General features: G+C 44.9%; 1 protein-coding gene across 5 annotated transcripts in view; it reads right to left on the bottom strand.

Annotated features, from left to right (window-relative positions):
* atrnl1b (attractin-like 1b) overlaps positions 1 to 16,345 on the bottom strand; it is an 87,236-nt gene extending 70,891 nt beyond the window's left edge. For 3 of the 5 annotated variants that reach the window (XM_030339925.1, XM_030339924.1, XM_030339923.1), the window contains exons 1-8: positions 14,847 to 16,345; positions 7,863 to 7,946; positions 7,420 to 7,533; positions 6,030 to 6,158; positions 4,965 to 5,173; positions 2,158 to 2,332; positions 1,329 to 1,416; positions 665 to 929 (exon numbers count right to left, since the gene is read on the bottom strand). In XM_030339925.1, the coding sequence (XP_030195785.1) occupies positions 665 to 929; positions 1,329 to 1,416; positions 2,158 to 2,332; positions 4,965 to 5,173; positions 6,030 to 6,158; positions 7,420 to 7,533; positions 7,863 to 7,946; positions 14,847 to 15,094 (1,312 nt within the window). In that variant the 5' untranslated portion in view covers positions 15,095 to 16,345. The remainder of the gene's footprint in view (positions 1 to 664; positions 930 to 1,328; positions 1,417 to 2,157; positions 2,333 to 4,964; positions 5,174 to 6,029; positions 6,159 to 7,419; positions 7,534 to 7,862; positions 7,947 to 14,846) is intronic. The other 2 variants (XM_030339922.1, XM_030339926.1) reach the window with 1 other exon arrangement.

The following is a 16,345-nucleotide window of genomic DNA, read 5'->3' as shown; positions in this document are numbered from 1 at the left end:
GAGGCAGCAGTTACAATCATATTCTTTTTTATATATATTGGTTAGGGGGAGGAGAGAGAGACTAGCACACAGACACACAATATATTCATAGACGCCGCATTGACTGCATTGTTGCTGCGGTATCTCTACACTGGTGCTACATTTGAGAGGCCAAGACTGAACTGTGGAAAAATACTAGTAAATGGGGTAGTAGAGTGAATTATATTGGTTGAATAATGTATAGGTTGTAGTGCTTTTCATCCAGATTAACCGCAGTTACCCCCTTTACTTGTACTGGTTTATAGGCCAGTCTTTGCCTCTCCAATATTGGCCGACATTGGCGTACGACCCAAAGGCCCATGGGCTGTCTATGTAGACATGTCTTGTCCAAGGACCAGCACTCCGCGTCAGCCTAGGGTTGCACCTGACATTAACCTTGCCTAGCACCCGACATTAGCATAGGGCACAACATTAACCTGGCCTAGGGCCCAACATTAGCCTAGCGCCAGACATTAGCCTAGCGCCAAACGTTAGCCTAGCGCCAGACGTTAGCCTATTGCCAGACGTTAACCTAGCGCCAGACGTTAGCCTAGCGCCAGACGTTAGCCTAGCGCCAGACGTTAGCCTAGCGCCAGACGTTAACCTAGCGCCAAACGTTAGCCTAGCGGTCGACATTAGCACTCACGGATGTTGTACTCCTGCACGCTGCTGACGTAGCTGTAGATGGGCGAGTAGCCGAACAGCACCACCATGACGACCTCGCCGCCCTCCATCGTCACGCAGTGGGCGGAGTGGCCCTCCACGGCGTAGATCTGCTGGCCGGGCGCCGTGGGGGCCAGGACGAGGGTGCGGCGCTGCCAGGTCCGGCTCGCCACGCTGAACACCCACAGCTCGTCCGTCACGTTGCCCAGGCCCGTCTCCAAACGCCCGCCGAACATGTAGATGTCCCCCTGAGACCGGGAAGAGAGGGAACCGCCTTAGCATCCGCAACAGAGTCTCAGAGAGGTCAGTCGGTCCAGGGCGGAATGATTAACACTGGCGGGGTTAATGATCCACAGGGGTTAATCCCACTTCAGTATTGTAAAATACTTTTGGTTGAAATAGTCCACCAAATGGCCTATATTTATATCTATGTGACCAAATACCTAAAACTAGCAATCTCAAACGCATCCCTAAACGTAACAATTTAAATCATTATCGTATCAAAATCTAGTATCCCTTTCAGTTCAGATTTCATGTAGGTTAGCCTGTGAAAAAGCCCCCTCACCGGCAGTTGTTACAGAACATAACCCCATCCCATCACCTAACTCTCCGTGCTCCTAGTGCATAATGGCTAGAGTGTGGGTTACCTGGCATGCTGCGACCGAGTGGCCGTATCGGGGCAGCGGTCCGCTGTTGATGGGAACTGTGTTCCATACCCCACTCTCCAGGTTGTAGCTGTCGAAACAGGAAGTACCCTCATTAAAACGCCTTCCCTCAAACACACACACGCACGCACACACACACACACACACAAAACTTCTCGTGGCGTCAACGTGCTGAAGATTTGCCGCATATTGTGAGTGCACTTCCTGTTAAAATGGAATATGTCGGGGAGTGGTTCTCTGTAGCGCCGCGATGCTAGTTCATACGCAGAGGTATTCGTTTGTTGTTGCCGTTTGGGTCTCAAGAGGCCAGGGAGACTAGGTTGTTCATTTATGAGTTCCTGCTGGATTCGTTTTCAAAGTATTCCGGTAACAAAGGCAACGTTTAGGGGAACTCAAATAATTGGCAACTAAAGATATGATTCCACTTTTGTTAGAAAAACAGACCACCCGTTAATTTGAGTGGAAACGAGGTTCAGACATCAAGGTAATTAATTGAAATCCTCATATCTCTATTTGATGACTTAACTTCTGTCACATTATTAAAAAATTAAATTATGTTGTCTACACGCTGACTTTAGCTTGAAATCACCAAACTGACGATTATACCTCGAAACAAATCATGAGTAATCATGAACCCAAACTGAGAAATATATGATTAGACATAATATGATATTTATAAAATCTGCTTATGTCACCCAATCCAAAGAGGCGTTGCTCAGACATTCCAACCAATCGCAGGCCTGATCTACCTACCCTCTGCCGCACTGAATTATGAATAATTTGAAAACACCAAACAAACAGTCCCACTCACCTGAGAACCATCTGGAAGGAGCTGTAGTTGAAGGTGTAGCCGCCCACCACCCACATGACCTTGTCCTGCACCACGGCCTGGTGGGAGGCGCGCGCCAGGGACGTCCCGAAGGGCTTGACGCTGGGCATCATCCAGAAGGACTCAGTGGACGGCACCGTCAGCGAGCAGTCCGGACCTACACAGAGACAGAGAAAGAGAGAGTATTTAATAGTGTAATATATATATATTTTGTATTTAGCGTTTTTATTGTTCGCCCACTTTGCCAATGTAAATGTTTGTTGCTCATGCCAATAGAGCTTTTTTTGCATTGAATTTAATTGACAGACAGAGAAACAGAGAGACAGAGACGGACAGACACAGAGAGACAGTCTCCTCAACTCACGTCAAAACGTTATCCCTCTCCATTTTTATATTTATTAATAACAAAATGCAATGGTGAAAGGTATGCTGCCACGCGCGCCATCTTCTCTGTCTTGTACGCATCATGTGGAATGCATTGCGGTCTGCAACATCAACTGCCACTCGTTAGACTAGTGGGATCGGTGGTCTGGGATCAGCGTCTCCCATTGGTCCAATTTAGAAACAACAGATGGTACCCGTTTAGTTTTTTGGGGCGGAAACGGAGTTGACAGACCGAGTTTTGATGAACAGCCTTATGAGGCAGGACTCTTAGATTAGAAGCCCGCCGGAGTAAGGCTGCCCCTTTTAACAACATTCCGCTTCACCGCGTCCGAAAACCAACCAGCTTACAAAATAATGACATCATTTATTAGTGCAAGCGCTGAGGGGAGGTAGGGAGGTGAGGCTCTTTGATTGCTTTTTCTTGGAGCGAGCCAGCGGACTGCCTCCGTGGATCGGGGGCCGTCCGTCGGCCCAGCGCCAACGGGCCGTCACAAGCGCTCCACAGACGGGCCGAAAGGGTTTTTTTTGTACATTGAGAACAATCAATGTAGCAGTTTTGTTTTCGGCCATGTTTGAAACGTACAAAACGTTGATCCAAAGGGTTCTTAAGTGAGATGGGAATTGTTTTAGGAACCTAGGATATGTAACCGTAATGGACTCAAAATGTACTTGAAGGGCTTAGAAATTAAATATTAAAGCTGAGGAACGAAAGCTTCCACCACAGGGCGATGTGGTCCATTCACAATTCATACTTCCATTTTACAAAGTCATTCATTACTCAGAATGAAACTGAAAGGAATCGCCGGTTTAGACGGTTGTTAAGAGATGTAATGGCTTTAGTTATGGGATGGGGAGGGAGTTTGTGGAGTGTAGTTTAAATATTTCAGCGCATTTCGTCAATAATGCATCCTCTTCAACCTCCATAAGGGGACAATAACGAACCATTCGGAAAGAAAAACCAACAATCACGAGGACCAGATGAGGACAGAACGGATGGGTGTTCAGGGTTTTCATACTAAACACAACAGAACAGATCAAATCGCGTGAAGGGCTCCAGTAGGACGGTTACACACACACACACACACACACACACACACACACACACACACACACACACACACACTTGGGAAGGGCACCTCAGCAGCACCACCGTCTACTTTATTTTAACAGCTCAGCCCAAATGTCTCAATAAGAGAGCCTTGGAACAGGTATGAGGGTTAGAGTTACTACGTCACATTTAGTTATTTAGCAGGTGCCGTCACGCCAAGTGGCGCCTGGTGAATTCAAACACTCATCGTTAAGGTGGAGGGTTTGCTCAAAGCTGCACAATTTGGGCATTGAACCCGGTACTCTGGCAGCATCCAGCCCCCCCGAGCCGACCAGACAGTACTGAGAGGAGGAACCTGAAGAGCAGGGAACAGGAGGGCAGCGATGCAGGGCTGACTAGTGGACGGTGTCCAGTGGCCAGGGAGTTTGATTCCCAGACGAAAGGTTACGCAATTGATCCCAGGCGTCCACTTGTAGGATACCCAACCTCCGCCTGGCGCCATTCACAAACTCAATCAGTATCTCCCTGCTCCGCCCTCACAACCTGCAGCAGTATCTCCCTGCAGGTCACTTTGGATAAAAAGGTATTCGATTCCTTCTGCTGTCCAACCATGCTATGGGTACTTAGTAGATTGATAATCAGGTTGTGGTTGGGTTCTGATATATCTCGTTTTCTGTAGGCTGCGAGACGCCAACGCTTTTGAGCTGGGGCAAGGCGTGCCAAAAGAAACAATTCTAGGCAAAGGTTAGAAACCCGAGCCACTGGACGTCCCGTCCTCTGAAGGATAGGGAACACATCAGCTGGCCACATGGAGCTCCAACCACCTGTCAGCCTAGCCCAGTCCACCGCCATCTCAACGCTAGTCCTCCAACAGACTCCACACGCACACACACACACACACTCACCACCGACCCCCCCACCCCCGGAGGAGGAAGCACTCAAAGAAAGTCTGTTTGCCGCAGCTTTGCGATCAAATGGTTATGTCTACGCTACTCGATACATTCTACATACACCATTTTATATCAAAAATTCTAATTTTGAAAAGATTATCGTCTTTTAATGATGTCGTTCCATTGGTTTTCATTGAAGCAGGAGTCCTGCTTCTGTAAAGCACTATGAATGACCATGAATGACTTTGTGAAGGGTGAGCTACGAATAAATGGCTATTGCCGACAAACTAGCACAGACAAAACACACTGAATACTACAACTTAAAAAAGGAAATGACATCACACAGTAACAGGTATATAAACGTTGTAGTGTCGTCCCTATTCAAATATTCCAAACAGAAACACCATCATGTGACCAAATCTAAAACCTCATTGAGCCATCGGCGGCCATGAAGAGGGCCTTCCTACCTTGCCAGCTGTCGTTGCACACGCACAGCTTCTCGCCGGTCAGGTCGCAGTAGCCGCGGTCGGGGCTGCCGCAGTTGTTGCGGCAGTACGGGATGTCGCACGCCTCGCCCTTCCAGTACTTGTCGCACTCGCAGTACACGCGGCTGGAAATGGAGTTCCCTGTGGTGCACTTGCCGTGGCCCGAGCAGTTGTTGGGGCACGAGTTGATGCTGGACAGGGAGGGGGAACACACACGTTGAGCGTACTTTGGTTACTGTGTGTCTGGGTCGGTTTGGTTTGTTTTTCAGTATGCGTGCATTAATTCTTTACACTTCATAATTTATATTGTTTATACCGTTTTTTTTACCGTTCTGTTTTGTATGCCCTGTCTTTTCTTAAGCATTTACTTTAGCATCCATTTTTTGTTTTCATTTGTACTTTGTACTTTTAATGTAATGTATTTATCCTTTGTTTTCCACTGCTAGTGGGCTGTTGTAACAAAGGTATTTCCCCTCCGGGGGATTAATAAAGTTGCTATCTATCTATTAAACTTTTTATTATCAACAGCAGTGAGAGCAGTGAGACTAAATAAGCAGCCACATTTCCTGATGCGGGATTGTACACTTGATCTTATGGAGCAAAATATACAAAGGGTATTGGGTCTTTGTATTTTGTACATTCATTCTGCCCTTTACATTCTACATTTGACCATATTAAGGTTTCCCAAGACCAATTCAATGACAAATACCGTCACCAACTTTCATTAAAACTCAATAATTAAAATCGACCCAAAATAGAACTGAAATAGTCTGAGCCTGACCCCGTTATACTATCAAGCAATTTAACCAGACACTTTCCTCTTTGGGCTGGCTATCAAACAACCTTGCCCACATTGTTAGCTGCAAGTGGCTGTTACGGGGCAGGCCTGGCTCAGTACCACAGCCGTGACTAACCCTGTTGTTACACTGCTGTTGACGATGATGCTGACCGACGTCACGCACACAGAGCAGCGTATCATTACAAACCTCACTTCCCAAGACGCACACAGTCCTTCGAATAAACGGCCGAGGGCGGCGAGCGACTCACGAGTAAAAGATCTCAAAGCCGGTGAGGTTGTACGCCGCGTCGCTGAAGAAGTACAGCAGGGCGTAGCCCGACGTGGTCTCCACCTCCGGCACCGTCTCGTTGCCCCTCACCTCTGGGACGATGAGGCCACTGTGGGAGGGGGGGAGACAGGATGCACCTTGTTAAACATGACACGCCATCACCCACGTCAAGGTGAACCCACCGCTGTCCAACAGCGCAGCGCCTAAGCAAACTAGCAGATGACCTCCACCAACTAATTCACTTTTTCACAGTATCACGCCACGATCATGTCCGCATCTTCATCGAATATGACGGAAGACATAGGCTAGTGTTTGCCCGATATACTGTTAGGCAGTAAAGCGATCTAAAGTGGGGAGGGCTAAGCAGGCTCGGCTGTCCGAGTCGCCGTGGGTGTCTTGGTTGTAAGCAACGCAGTTGCTTCACTTTTCCCTTGTTCAGTTCACACCGCTCAACATGGGCTGCGGGCTGTCCCGTTGGTTCCCCGTTGCGGTTCATCTTATAACTGAGCGTGAAAATAGAGTAAACATAATGCAAATTGTTGAATTCTTTATTTCCATTCTTTTATTTTACTGTTGCAGAGCGATCGGCTGCTAAGGTTCAAGTTGAAGATCTCTCATTAGATCCGACGTGTAATACAATGATTATTATTTTATAGGACCCGTGGTTAAAAGCCTGTGCAAGCCAATTGATGAAGGCCTATTAGAATGTGCTGTAGGCTAGATCGACAGCGTGATCTAAGGTATAATTTAAGTGTAATTTGTTGAATATGGCATAGTCATCTGTCACGTATTAGAAAGACGGATGACTACGATAATAAGACTCTGCTTTAAGTTTTTAGAGTGTGTATATTCTAAACCTTGCTCTCTTCTGTTCTCTTTCCAACTCCCAAATCTTGCCTACAGCCTGTTTAGATAGGTTATTTTAATGCACATTAACAAACATAAGTTTATTCAGACTAGTTTTGTGTTAATTTATCGGTTTATTATCTTTTCATCTTGTGCAGAGCAATTGTGACTAACACTTTCCTAACGATAAAATTTGACAAAGCTGAATCATATCCCTGAGAAAAACCACAGCAACAGTAAAACTGTTTGATTATTAACACATCAAGATGTGTCAGCTTTTCCATTAGCTGTGTGTGGTTATTTGCAGTACCTTGAAAATGAAAGATTATCATCAGGTTTTATTTTTTGCAAAGTGCAAATTTATAATTTGCAACACTATGCAATAGAGATAAAATCATCAACGACACATATTGAGCCAATCGCATTCACCCGTATGCAATGTTATGTGTTTCCCTAGATGTGGGCCCATTATAGTTTTACGTTTCAGTGTGAGGATGCTCTTACACACACGTGAAGAAACGTACCTGAAAACAGCGACCAGAGAGGCGTAAACGGAGTCTCCGTCATACACGTACATGTGATCCCAGCTGCACTCTGTGGCAAAGTGATTGAAGCGCAACCTAAGAACAGAGTTTGGACTGCGGAACGACAGCAAGACAAGGAGGAAAGGAAACAAAAAGAGTTAAAGAAATTAATCTTTGATAATTATTTGTTTTATTACAAATCGATTCTTTCATTTCAGCCATAATCGCCACCGTTGCACGTGGTGAAGCTAGTTTTGGAACTTGGCAGCAGCCACCCTAAGTTCTCCACTGACATTTCAAATATCAACTTTTATCACTGGGGCTTGGCATGGTGGATTAAACACGGTTCAGCTGAGCAACGGCTTGCATCAAATGCATTGCGTCAATGCTTTCACAATGCAGCTGGTGTCTGGAGGACAGACGGAAGGTGCCCCAGTACTCACTAGCCCTCTATGAGCCAGGTACACTTGGTCTTGAACTTGTAGTTGATGGGACCGTCCGTCAGGTACCCCGAGGGCTCGGTTAACCTAGACAACGAAGACAGAAGAAAGCACAACAGTTAGCGTGGTTCACCCAGGCAGATCATCTGAGGTTAAAAGTTGGGTTACTTTAAAGGTCAGACTCGATTATTTTGTGGCTTGCAAACCAAAACAAAAAAAAAAATGGTAAACTGGCTGTTGGTAGAGTTTGAAAGGGAGACGTGGAACTAACTGCTAAGCTCTTAAAAAGGGAGTGAAAAGCATTCTTGTGTTGGTGGAATTGTGCTATTTAAGTAACAGAGGACGGCACTAAGGAACCCGGGAGAACAGCGTGGACCTCCTGAGAATTTGATTTCAGTTGCATTTGTTTTGCTGATTATACTAACTTGGATTGTTGAATGCCCTCTACTCAGACCCCGTGACGCAGACACAGAAACTGAATCATCCGAAAGTATAATGTTCAGGGCCGCCTGTTTGGGTAACTAGCATGTCGTGTCACTTGGCATGTTAGGAATACTTAGCTTGCAACGGTACCTAGCATATTTGGGTTATCAGACACTGACTACCTAGCTAATAGAGTAGCTAACATCTCTGCTGGTCCTGGCTATCAAAGTGTTTTAGTAGAATTCAAAGGCCACGTCCCTACAAGCACGTGCTGTCGCCTTGTAGCAAATTAATCAAACCACAACAACCATTCAACATTTGAGATGCTTGAGCAAATTGTGTTATTTTAATTCATTAGAAAATAAAAGAATAGAGGCCATGCCCTGCTGTTGAAAACATGCATGAACATAAAAGGGACAAAGTTGTGAGATCGCTCCAGCAGCAGTGGTATAATAAGTTAAGAGCTTTATTTGTTTCCCATGTCTGCTATTCTCCAAGCAGTGGCATAACATACAGAGCAGGAGAAAAACACCACTAAACGAGCAAACATCAAAGAGGCTCATCAAAGAGGCTCAGTACGCAACACCAATGTGAAGAACTTTCCGTAAGTTTGTCATCCAAATTAATTGGAAATAGTTTTTTTTGGTTATGGAATAGCACATCTGTTAATTGGTAATTTGGTAACCCAGATTTGTTGCAATTGTGAATGCTATAATATTTACATTGTTGGTAATTTTACTGAATGAAATGTGAAATGTGAAAATGGTCATTTTTAGTTTATGTGCGGTCTGACTGGGTTTGTGCTTCAGATAACATGTGATGACAAATTTCAGAAAGTGATAATTACAGTGTATAGGAAACTCTAGTAAGCTTTAATTGATAACAGTTGTGTGTGGAGATACCAAGGATGCCTTCCAAGCCACTGAACTCCCCGCACATGACTGATGTTGACTTACAGAGCTCTTGCTGGGGAACGGTTCACAGTAAGAGCTGTGCACGTGGACCGTAGCAAAGAGGTGATTTCTGAATGCAGCTACTGCCTAAAACATGAGTTCTCTCATCTCCTTCCACCATTGTCCCGGCAGGTGTTGTGGTGTCTAACTGGAGGGCACACTCACACTAGGCAAGTTTGCCTGTTCCGTGCTGCAGGAAGATTCAGCACGATTCCCCCCCTCCCCACTCCCCCCGCTGGCCCGTGGTCACACTGCTCCCAAAGGCCATGGCCTGGGCACGAATGCTCCTTCATGCATACGTCATCACGTCATAATACGATAAATACGTCATCACCAAGCGTGGTGTCCAGCTGCGACTGAATGCTGTCCTCGGCCCAAATTTCAAGTAAACACTCGACTTCACTATCGCACCAACGTAAACTCACTCGTGGACCGCTTGCCGCCATTGTTTCAAATGATTGTTGTGGGGAAGAAGGGCATGGCCCTATAAAGAAAGAAGGGTCGCGCAAGGACTACGTCATCCAGCTCACGTTGCGTATCCGCGCGTGTCATCTCATTAGCATCTGTACTTTGGCCACGGTACACCTCTCCCAAGTGTGCCGTGGCCAAGGGGCTGTTCCGTGCTGGAATACGGATGGCGTGGTCACACTAGCCAAACGTTCTAGACTTTAGTATGCACAAAATGAGCTCGGGCACAGGGCCGCGGCCCTAGTGTGAGTGGCCCCTCTCACACTAGGGCCGCGGCCCCGTGAGACAGCCTGGGCTGACTCAGACGCAGCAGTACAAGGAGATACATTCCTGAGAAGGCATAAAGGACCAGTGGTATCCCTATCTGAAGCTGTGCCCTCAAGGATGTTTCCCTGCTCTTAACCCAGGAGTGTTGCCCTGTTCGGGGCTCACTACAGTGCTTCACCCTTAATAATAATAAATAATAATAATAAATGAAATTTATATAGCGCTTAATATGGTACTCTAAGACGCTTTACATATTGGCCTATCAAAACTATGTAAGACAGACTAGGAATACAAGAAAAACAGAGGTTAAACATGAAGAATAAGGTATGCTTCCTCCCTTGGTATGCTTGTAGTGTGTCGTGGCCTCTCTGCAGAGACAGACTACTGTTCTTTTATACTATTTTTAGCTTTTATTACAATAAACTCTTAAAGTTTAGAGTTGCGTTAGTAAATACAGTTTGAAGAATTTCCACCAAAAACTAGGCCTCATGGAGGACTGACTGACTGACTGACTGACTGACTGACCCATTAGGTGACCAAACCTCCCTGTTAGACAAGTGTAGTGGAGGAGTCGTCACCGACTGGGCGCTGGAATCATCTAAAATGCACGGTGAGATAATTCTAAACACGTTTTGACATTAAACGTATTCAATATTTTGGTAAGGAAAATTAGATTGGCTCGACTGGGTTTGTGAGACAGATACTACTATTCAAGGACGTCAAGGACGATACGATAGATTATCTTTCAACCAAGGTGAGGTAGAAATCAGTAGTGTTGATGAATATTACTTAACGTTTATTTGAGTTGTGTTGTCAATACAGTTTGAAGACTTTCAACTACAAAACCCATGTGTTGCGTTTTCAAATTGGAAACATTCTATAAATGTGAGCGCAAATAAATAGTTTTTCCTTTTAATTTCTACAGTGTTATTTTAATAACACAAAAAGGAAACATTAAAAAAGGATTGCTTCGTGGACGCAAGTGGCTTTCTCATCTGTACACTCATCGGTCCAAGTCTGCCTTGATTACGGCAGAGCTTCAATGTAGGCTACAATCATTGCATTACAATCAATATTAAGTAATGGGCCAATCCCTTGTTGGTATTATATCTTGCTAGCAGTTGGGCAAATATTTTTTGAAAACCAGAAAAATATTTAAAGTAACTTTAAAGGAAAACCAAACCCCCCTCCTTCATCTATAAATAATGCTTTCATGATTTCTTATTCTGGGCCAGGGCTGCTGGCTCCCCTGAAGACGCCCCTTCAATCCCCTTCCTACAGCCGGAGGGCAGGTGCGTCACGGCCACACTATGAACTGATTATTATCTGTGTGAATTGTAATTATGGTTTGTTAGGTCATACCAGATAGTATTGTATTTGTGATTCACATATAGCTTTTAGAGACAAAAACCAACCAATTCTTTAGAAATCACTCACCTTAGCATAAAATAAATATGGTTATATTTAGGTATGAGGTTTGAGTTGGTTAGGGTTTAAGTATTAGGTAAGAGTTGGTTGGGTTTATGTGTGTTGCGGTAAGGATCTGGTGTGACGCAGCGCTTTCTCGAGGTGCACCTGTGTGCACGGTCAGCCATCCTGTTTACGCATGCCTCGCTCGTCAGGTGGAGACATGGGGCTGCAGCCAATCACAGCTCACGATGGATGTGTGAGGTAGTAAGGAGACACCCTGAAAGGAACACCAGGTCATCTCTTGGTCACATCCTGTTCAGAGCGACAGGTCATTTACCACGTCCAATTATCAGGTTAGCATGTCTGCAATTAGCCTAGCCTGCAGGCCTCCATTTAGCCTTGTACGCATGAGCAAAATAGCCTAGCTTGCATGCCTTTTAAGGCAGCTGGAATCTGGTGTATTTGGAGGAATTACTAGCCTGACATCACCAGACCGATTGGAAATTACGCTTTAGTCTGGAACCAGTTTTCAATCACCAAGATGCGTTATCAACAGACTTCGACCAAAATATCTCTGGATGAAATTGGACAACCCTTCAAACAATCAGAGAAACAGAAACCTGTGACAGATCAGCGGCAGCCATCTTGGTTGTTTATGAAAATGTCTCAACGGCCTTCCCATTGGGCACTCCTCTGCACAGTCAACGTATCAAAATAGGCCCATATTAGATTGAGGCTTGGGATTGGCCGACCCATGCCAGGTCTTCTGGAAATCTGTCTGGCCATACAAATATGCCAGATCAAATAACACATGACTTTGGAGTTCTGTCTAGTTCTAGAAATCGACAGTTTGCTGTTTTATCATTCAGCCAGTGCGATCATACAAGCAGCAAAGCCACCGTGGATTCAGACACTTCCTTGAGGAGCAGTATATGGGTACGGGTATTTTCTCAAGGATGCCTCCAGGGACTGCAGAGTCCAATTGGGTTTCAACCCATGACCCTTCAGCAAACCCAACACCCTGACCACTGACTAGACTGCCCAGCAAACCCAACTACACAACACAAGCACATTGCATTTAGTTTTGCTCTTGGAAATCAATGCCAGTGGATTTCTCATGCCTTGCTCGTCCAGTTTCAACTCCTTGTGTCACTCGAAGTCTATCTACATCTTGGTATTCCCCTGGAAAACTGTCTTGTGGTATGTCTCCAGAACTGTTACCTAAGAGACATCAGGAGGGGGAAACAATAGGAATCGTACGGAATTTGATGAGGTCATGGATTGAACCAAACGTGTAGGGTGGGGTGAGGAGGGGGAAGTTACTGCTTTCACAGCAAAGGAGGTATATTCCCCAGCCAGGCCTTCGCAACATCTAGTGATTAGTCAACAGTTAACTCCCCAGAGTGACTTGAAGGTGCGGTTATTAGCTTCAAGCCTAACTAGAAAGTTGGCCAAGCAGTTTCTTGGTCCATAAGCGTAACATAAAAAAATATTCTTGAGTGTAAATCAGTCTATTTTTTATGGCAAGGTCACATTCTTTTATATAATAGATGTTAGGCTTCGGTTCTCTGGCACATTTGACTACTACTTCAGGCTTAGGAGTGTGTTCTTCACATTCCCAGGTGGAGAAAGCAGATGTTTCTGTTCTATAATCTCTCAATCAGATCAACCAAAGACAGGCTGAGTCTTTTAATGGGAGAAAACTCAATTTCAAATTCGATTTTATTCCCTTATAAGGCCTTATAACTATATTGAGTTACATTGAGAGAGATAGTGAGGCAACCGAAGCAGTCAGTTTACTATGCAGATACAAACCAACAAACAAACAAACAGAAAGCAGTCTGCTACTTAAATGGAAGCCAGAAACTAAAGAGAACACATTTCGTTTGCTTTGCCAGGCACACACACAGATCACCTATAACTACAATATACTAGTGTAAGTAATTACAAGTGTAGCGAGGGGAACTGAACACTACCCACAAATGGTAGGAGGCCCATTCCACTCTGGTTCACACATGAGTGCACGACCCACATATGGGATGGGTTAGGGAAATTGGGAAATGACAGACTAAAATCAAAGAAGGAGGCCAACAGTCGATGCAGAACTGTATTTCTTCGCATCAAGGAATAACATTTCAATTCTGCCGCAAGGGGCCTCTCAATCAAAACAATAACAAAACAGTTTAATGACGAAAAATCAGCGTGTGAACACGGGGGTTGTTGTCTTCACCACCATTGCCGGTGAAAATCGATCTTATGTGACTCATGCAGCATTCAGAAGGGAGGCAGAAAATCATGTTTGTGAATTATATTGACGTCATCACGTTATTGCATTTAAGATTTATTGTCGTTACGTTTGGTCACGTTATTTCATTTTATTGAAATTGCCACAAGTAACATAACGTTAACTTGCTAACTGGATAGTCGACTCAGATGAGTCGACTATCCAAACAGCTGTAGATAATGTTATGTTCTAATACTGTTATGCCCAGTGCTGATATCCATGGTCAAAACAACCTACTTTATGATTCTATTTGTGGGTGAGGCTGACGGAGTGGGGGGGTTTGAGTTAGAAAGATATTGGTTATAAATGCTCTGAATTAGAGCCTCCCGACGAGGGGAACCAAAGACTTTAGTCTTTGTGTCCTGTGTGTCTAGCAGTGTACTTCTGCCCATGAGACACTCGTGCAGCAGCACACTTTTCTATTGAGCCATCTTTTGGTAACTATTTCAACACAATGGCGGAAGTACTGACCTAAACTAAAGCCTTACTAAAATGAAATTAAAGTCAAGTTTCAAAATGAGCCCAATGGATTGCAATAGCTAATGTTTAGAAGTCAAACGCAGGTAAAGAACTGCATGGACATTGGAGGTCCGTTGTGGGGCATATATAATGTATATAATACAGGTTAAACTGACTTAACATAGACTGTAAATAATACAGATCAGCCGACTTAAAAACTTTAAAAAGGATGAATAATGATTTGGGCAGCTGTACTTCTGAGTGGAAAAGCAAACGCGTGTTGTCAATTGTCAATATATAGGAAACACTATCAATCATTGATGGCATTGTTCTCTCGGACTGAACAATTACATATTTTTTTAAGTAAAGACTGTGTGGGAAAGCTTGATGGATGGGATGAGCCACTTGTCAAAGTATCACATCGTTTTAACTTAAGCAAATTAAATATAATTTAAATACATTAGGTCTCTACTGGATTACTGTTTTCTTGTGTTTTCCCGGAAGTTAAGGGTGAAGGGCATATCACACCACTGACACACGACAAAATGTAACGGACCGTTACCGTGAAATAAACTGGATTTGAACATTGTTGGAAACAAATGGGACAGTGCAAGTACACAACTCAACAACATACGTAACATATGTTAGCTAATTATTAAATATAGTGATGCGTTATATTTATATTCCTCTAAAACGCCAGTCTCCTGAACTAGTGTTACTCACTTGAACCGTCCTTGGCAGTGTTGACACTGGTCCCCGACCCATCCCCGGTCGCAGACGCAAGACCCGTTGATGCACTTCCCAGACAGACAGCTCTTGTCACACTGCTTGGCCGGAGAGGCTTCGCACAGGAGGACACAAAAGGATAGGATGTACACCACCAGGAGCACGTTTATAGTCCGCAGGCCGTCCTGACCGACCCGTCTACGGCCCAGTTGGAAGAGTTCCCTCACATGTTGCTGTTGATCCATCGTTTGTGTTTTGATTCTGAGCCAGTGGAGGTCTGGAGAGACCTGGAGGGAGAGGAAAAAAGGCCCGGGGGGACCCACACCTTGCCAACTCAGGTTGTTTCAATTAAGATCCGCTTAACCAAGGAAGTCCTGCATTTCTGTGCCTATGCATACTTTAATCCAGGATTAAAGTTTGGTATGAGGGTTTTTAAGGCAATGTAAATTAAAAAGCATCACATAACATTGGTCTTCTCGGTTCAGATGCGATGGCTTTGCGACTGGGATTTGATCCCAATGGCTTGAAACACAAACAGGGAAACCATCGATCAAGGAGCCACAGTACACTGTAAATTGGCTGCATTCGCTGCCCTATCTCCCTTACTTCTGGTGAGTCCGGTCCAGGGGAACCTGATGTTTCTACCTTACTTCTACTGGGTCCTGTCCAGTGGAACCTGATGTTACTACCTCACTTCTGAGGGGTTCTGGCCGGGGTAACTTGATGTTTCTACCTTACTTCTTGGGGGTTCTGTCCGGGGTAACTTGATGTTTCTACCTTACTTCTGGTTGGTCCTGTCCAGGGGAACCAGATGTTTAGTGGGTCCGGTCCAGGGTAGGGTAACCTGATGTTTCTACCTCACTTCTTGTGGGACCTGTCCAGGGTAACCTGGGGTTCATGCGTTGATTCAGCTCAGTCTCCTAGACATTGCACGTTGTACCTTACTTCTGGTGGGTCCTATCCAGGGTAACCTGATGTTAAGGGGGTCCTGTCCGGGGTAACCTAATGTTTAGTGTGTCCTGTCCGGGGTAACCTGGTGTTGATGCATTGATTCAGGTCAGTCTCCTCGACACTGCGTTTCAGCAGCCATTTTCTACTGTAAACAAGCCATCCACACGAACAACTCGTCTCATAACCTACATTGCGACATGGTCCTTCCGTAAAACAACACTTATTTTGTACAAAAAACAGGATATAGTCCAAAGGGGAACAAACAAAGGGTTTTATCCCGTTTTTCTGCCGCAGTAGCCCCTGGTAGTTTTTAAGTCGTCCCGATCCGGACACTTATAAAAACAACCGGGATGTTTCCACAGCGATGTACCACATTGTAACTTTATAATATTCCAAAAGTGAAGCTTGTCGATGCAATTCCGTGTAATCCAAGGCAAAGGAAAAGCTTTTAGACGTGGGAATGAGGAGAAGGTTTGCTACACTCAGGGCCGACGGACGGCAGCTCGTCGTCGGGCTGGTGAAAACTAAACACTGCTACCACAGCG

The sequence above is a fragment of the Gadus morhua genome, chromosome 18 (assembly GCF_902167405.1).
Source record: "Gadus morhua chromosome 18, gadMor3.0, whole genome shotgun sequence".
Classification (NCBI taxonomy): Eukaryota; Metazoa; Chordata; class Actinopteri; order Gadiformes; family Gadidae; genus Gadus; species Gadus morhua.
Note: the sequence above shows the minus strand (reverse complement) of the source record. Positions and strands in the feature narration are given on the sequence as shown.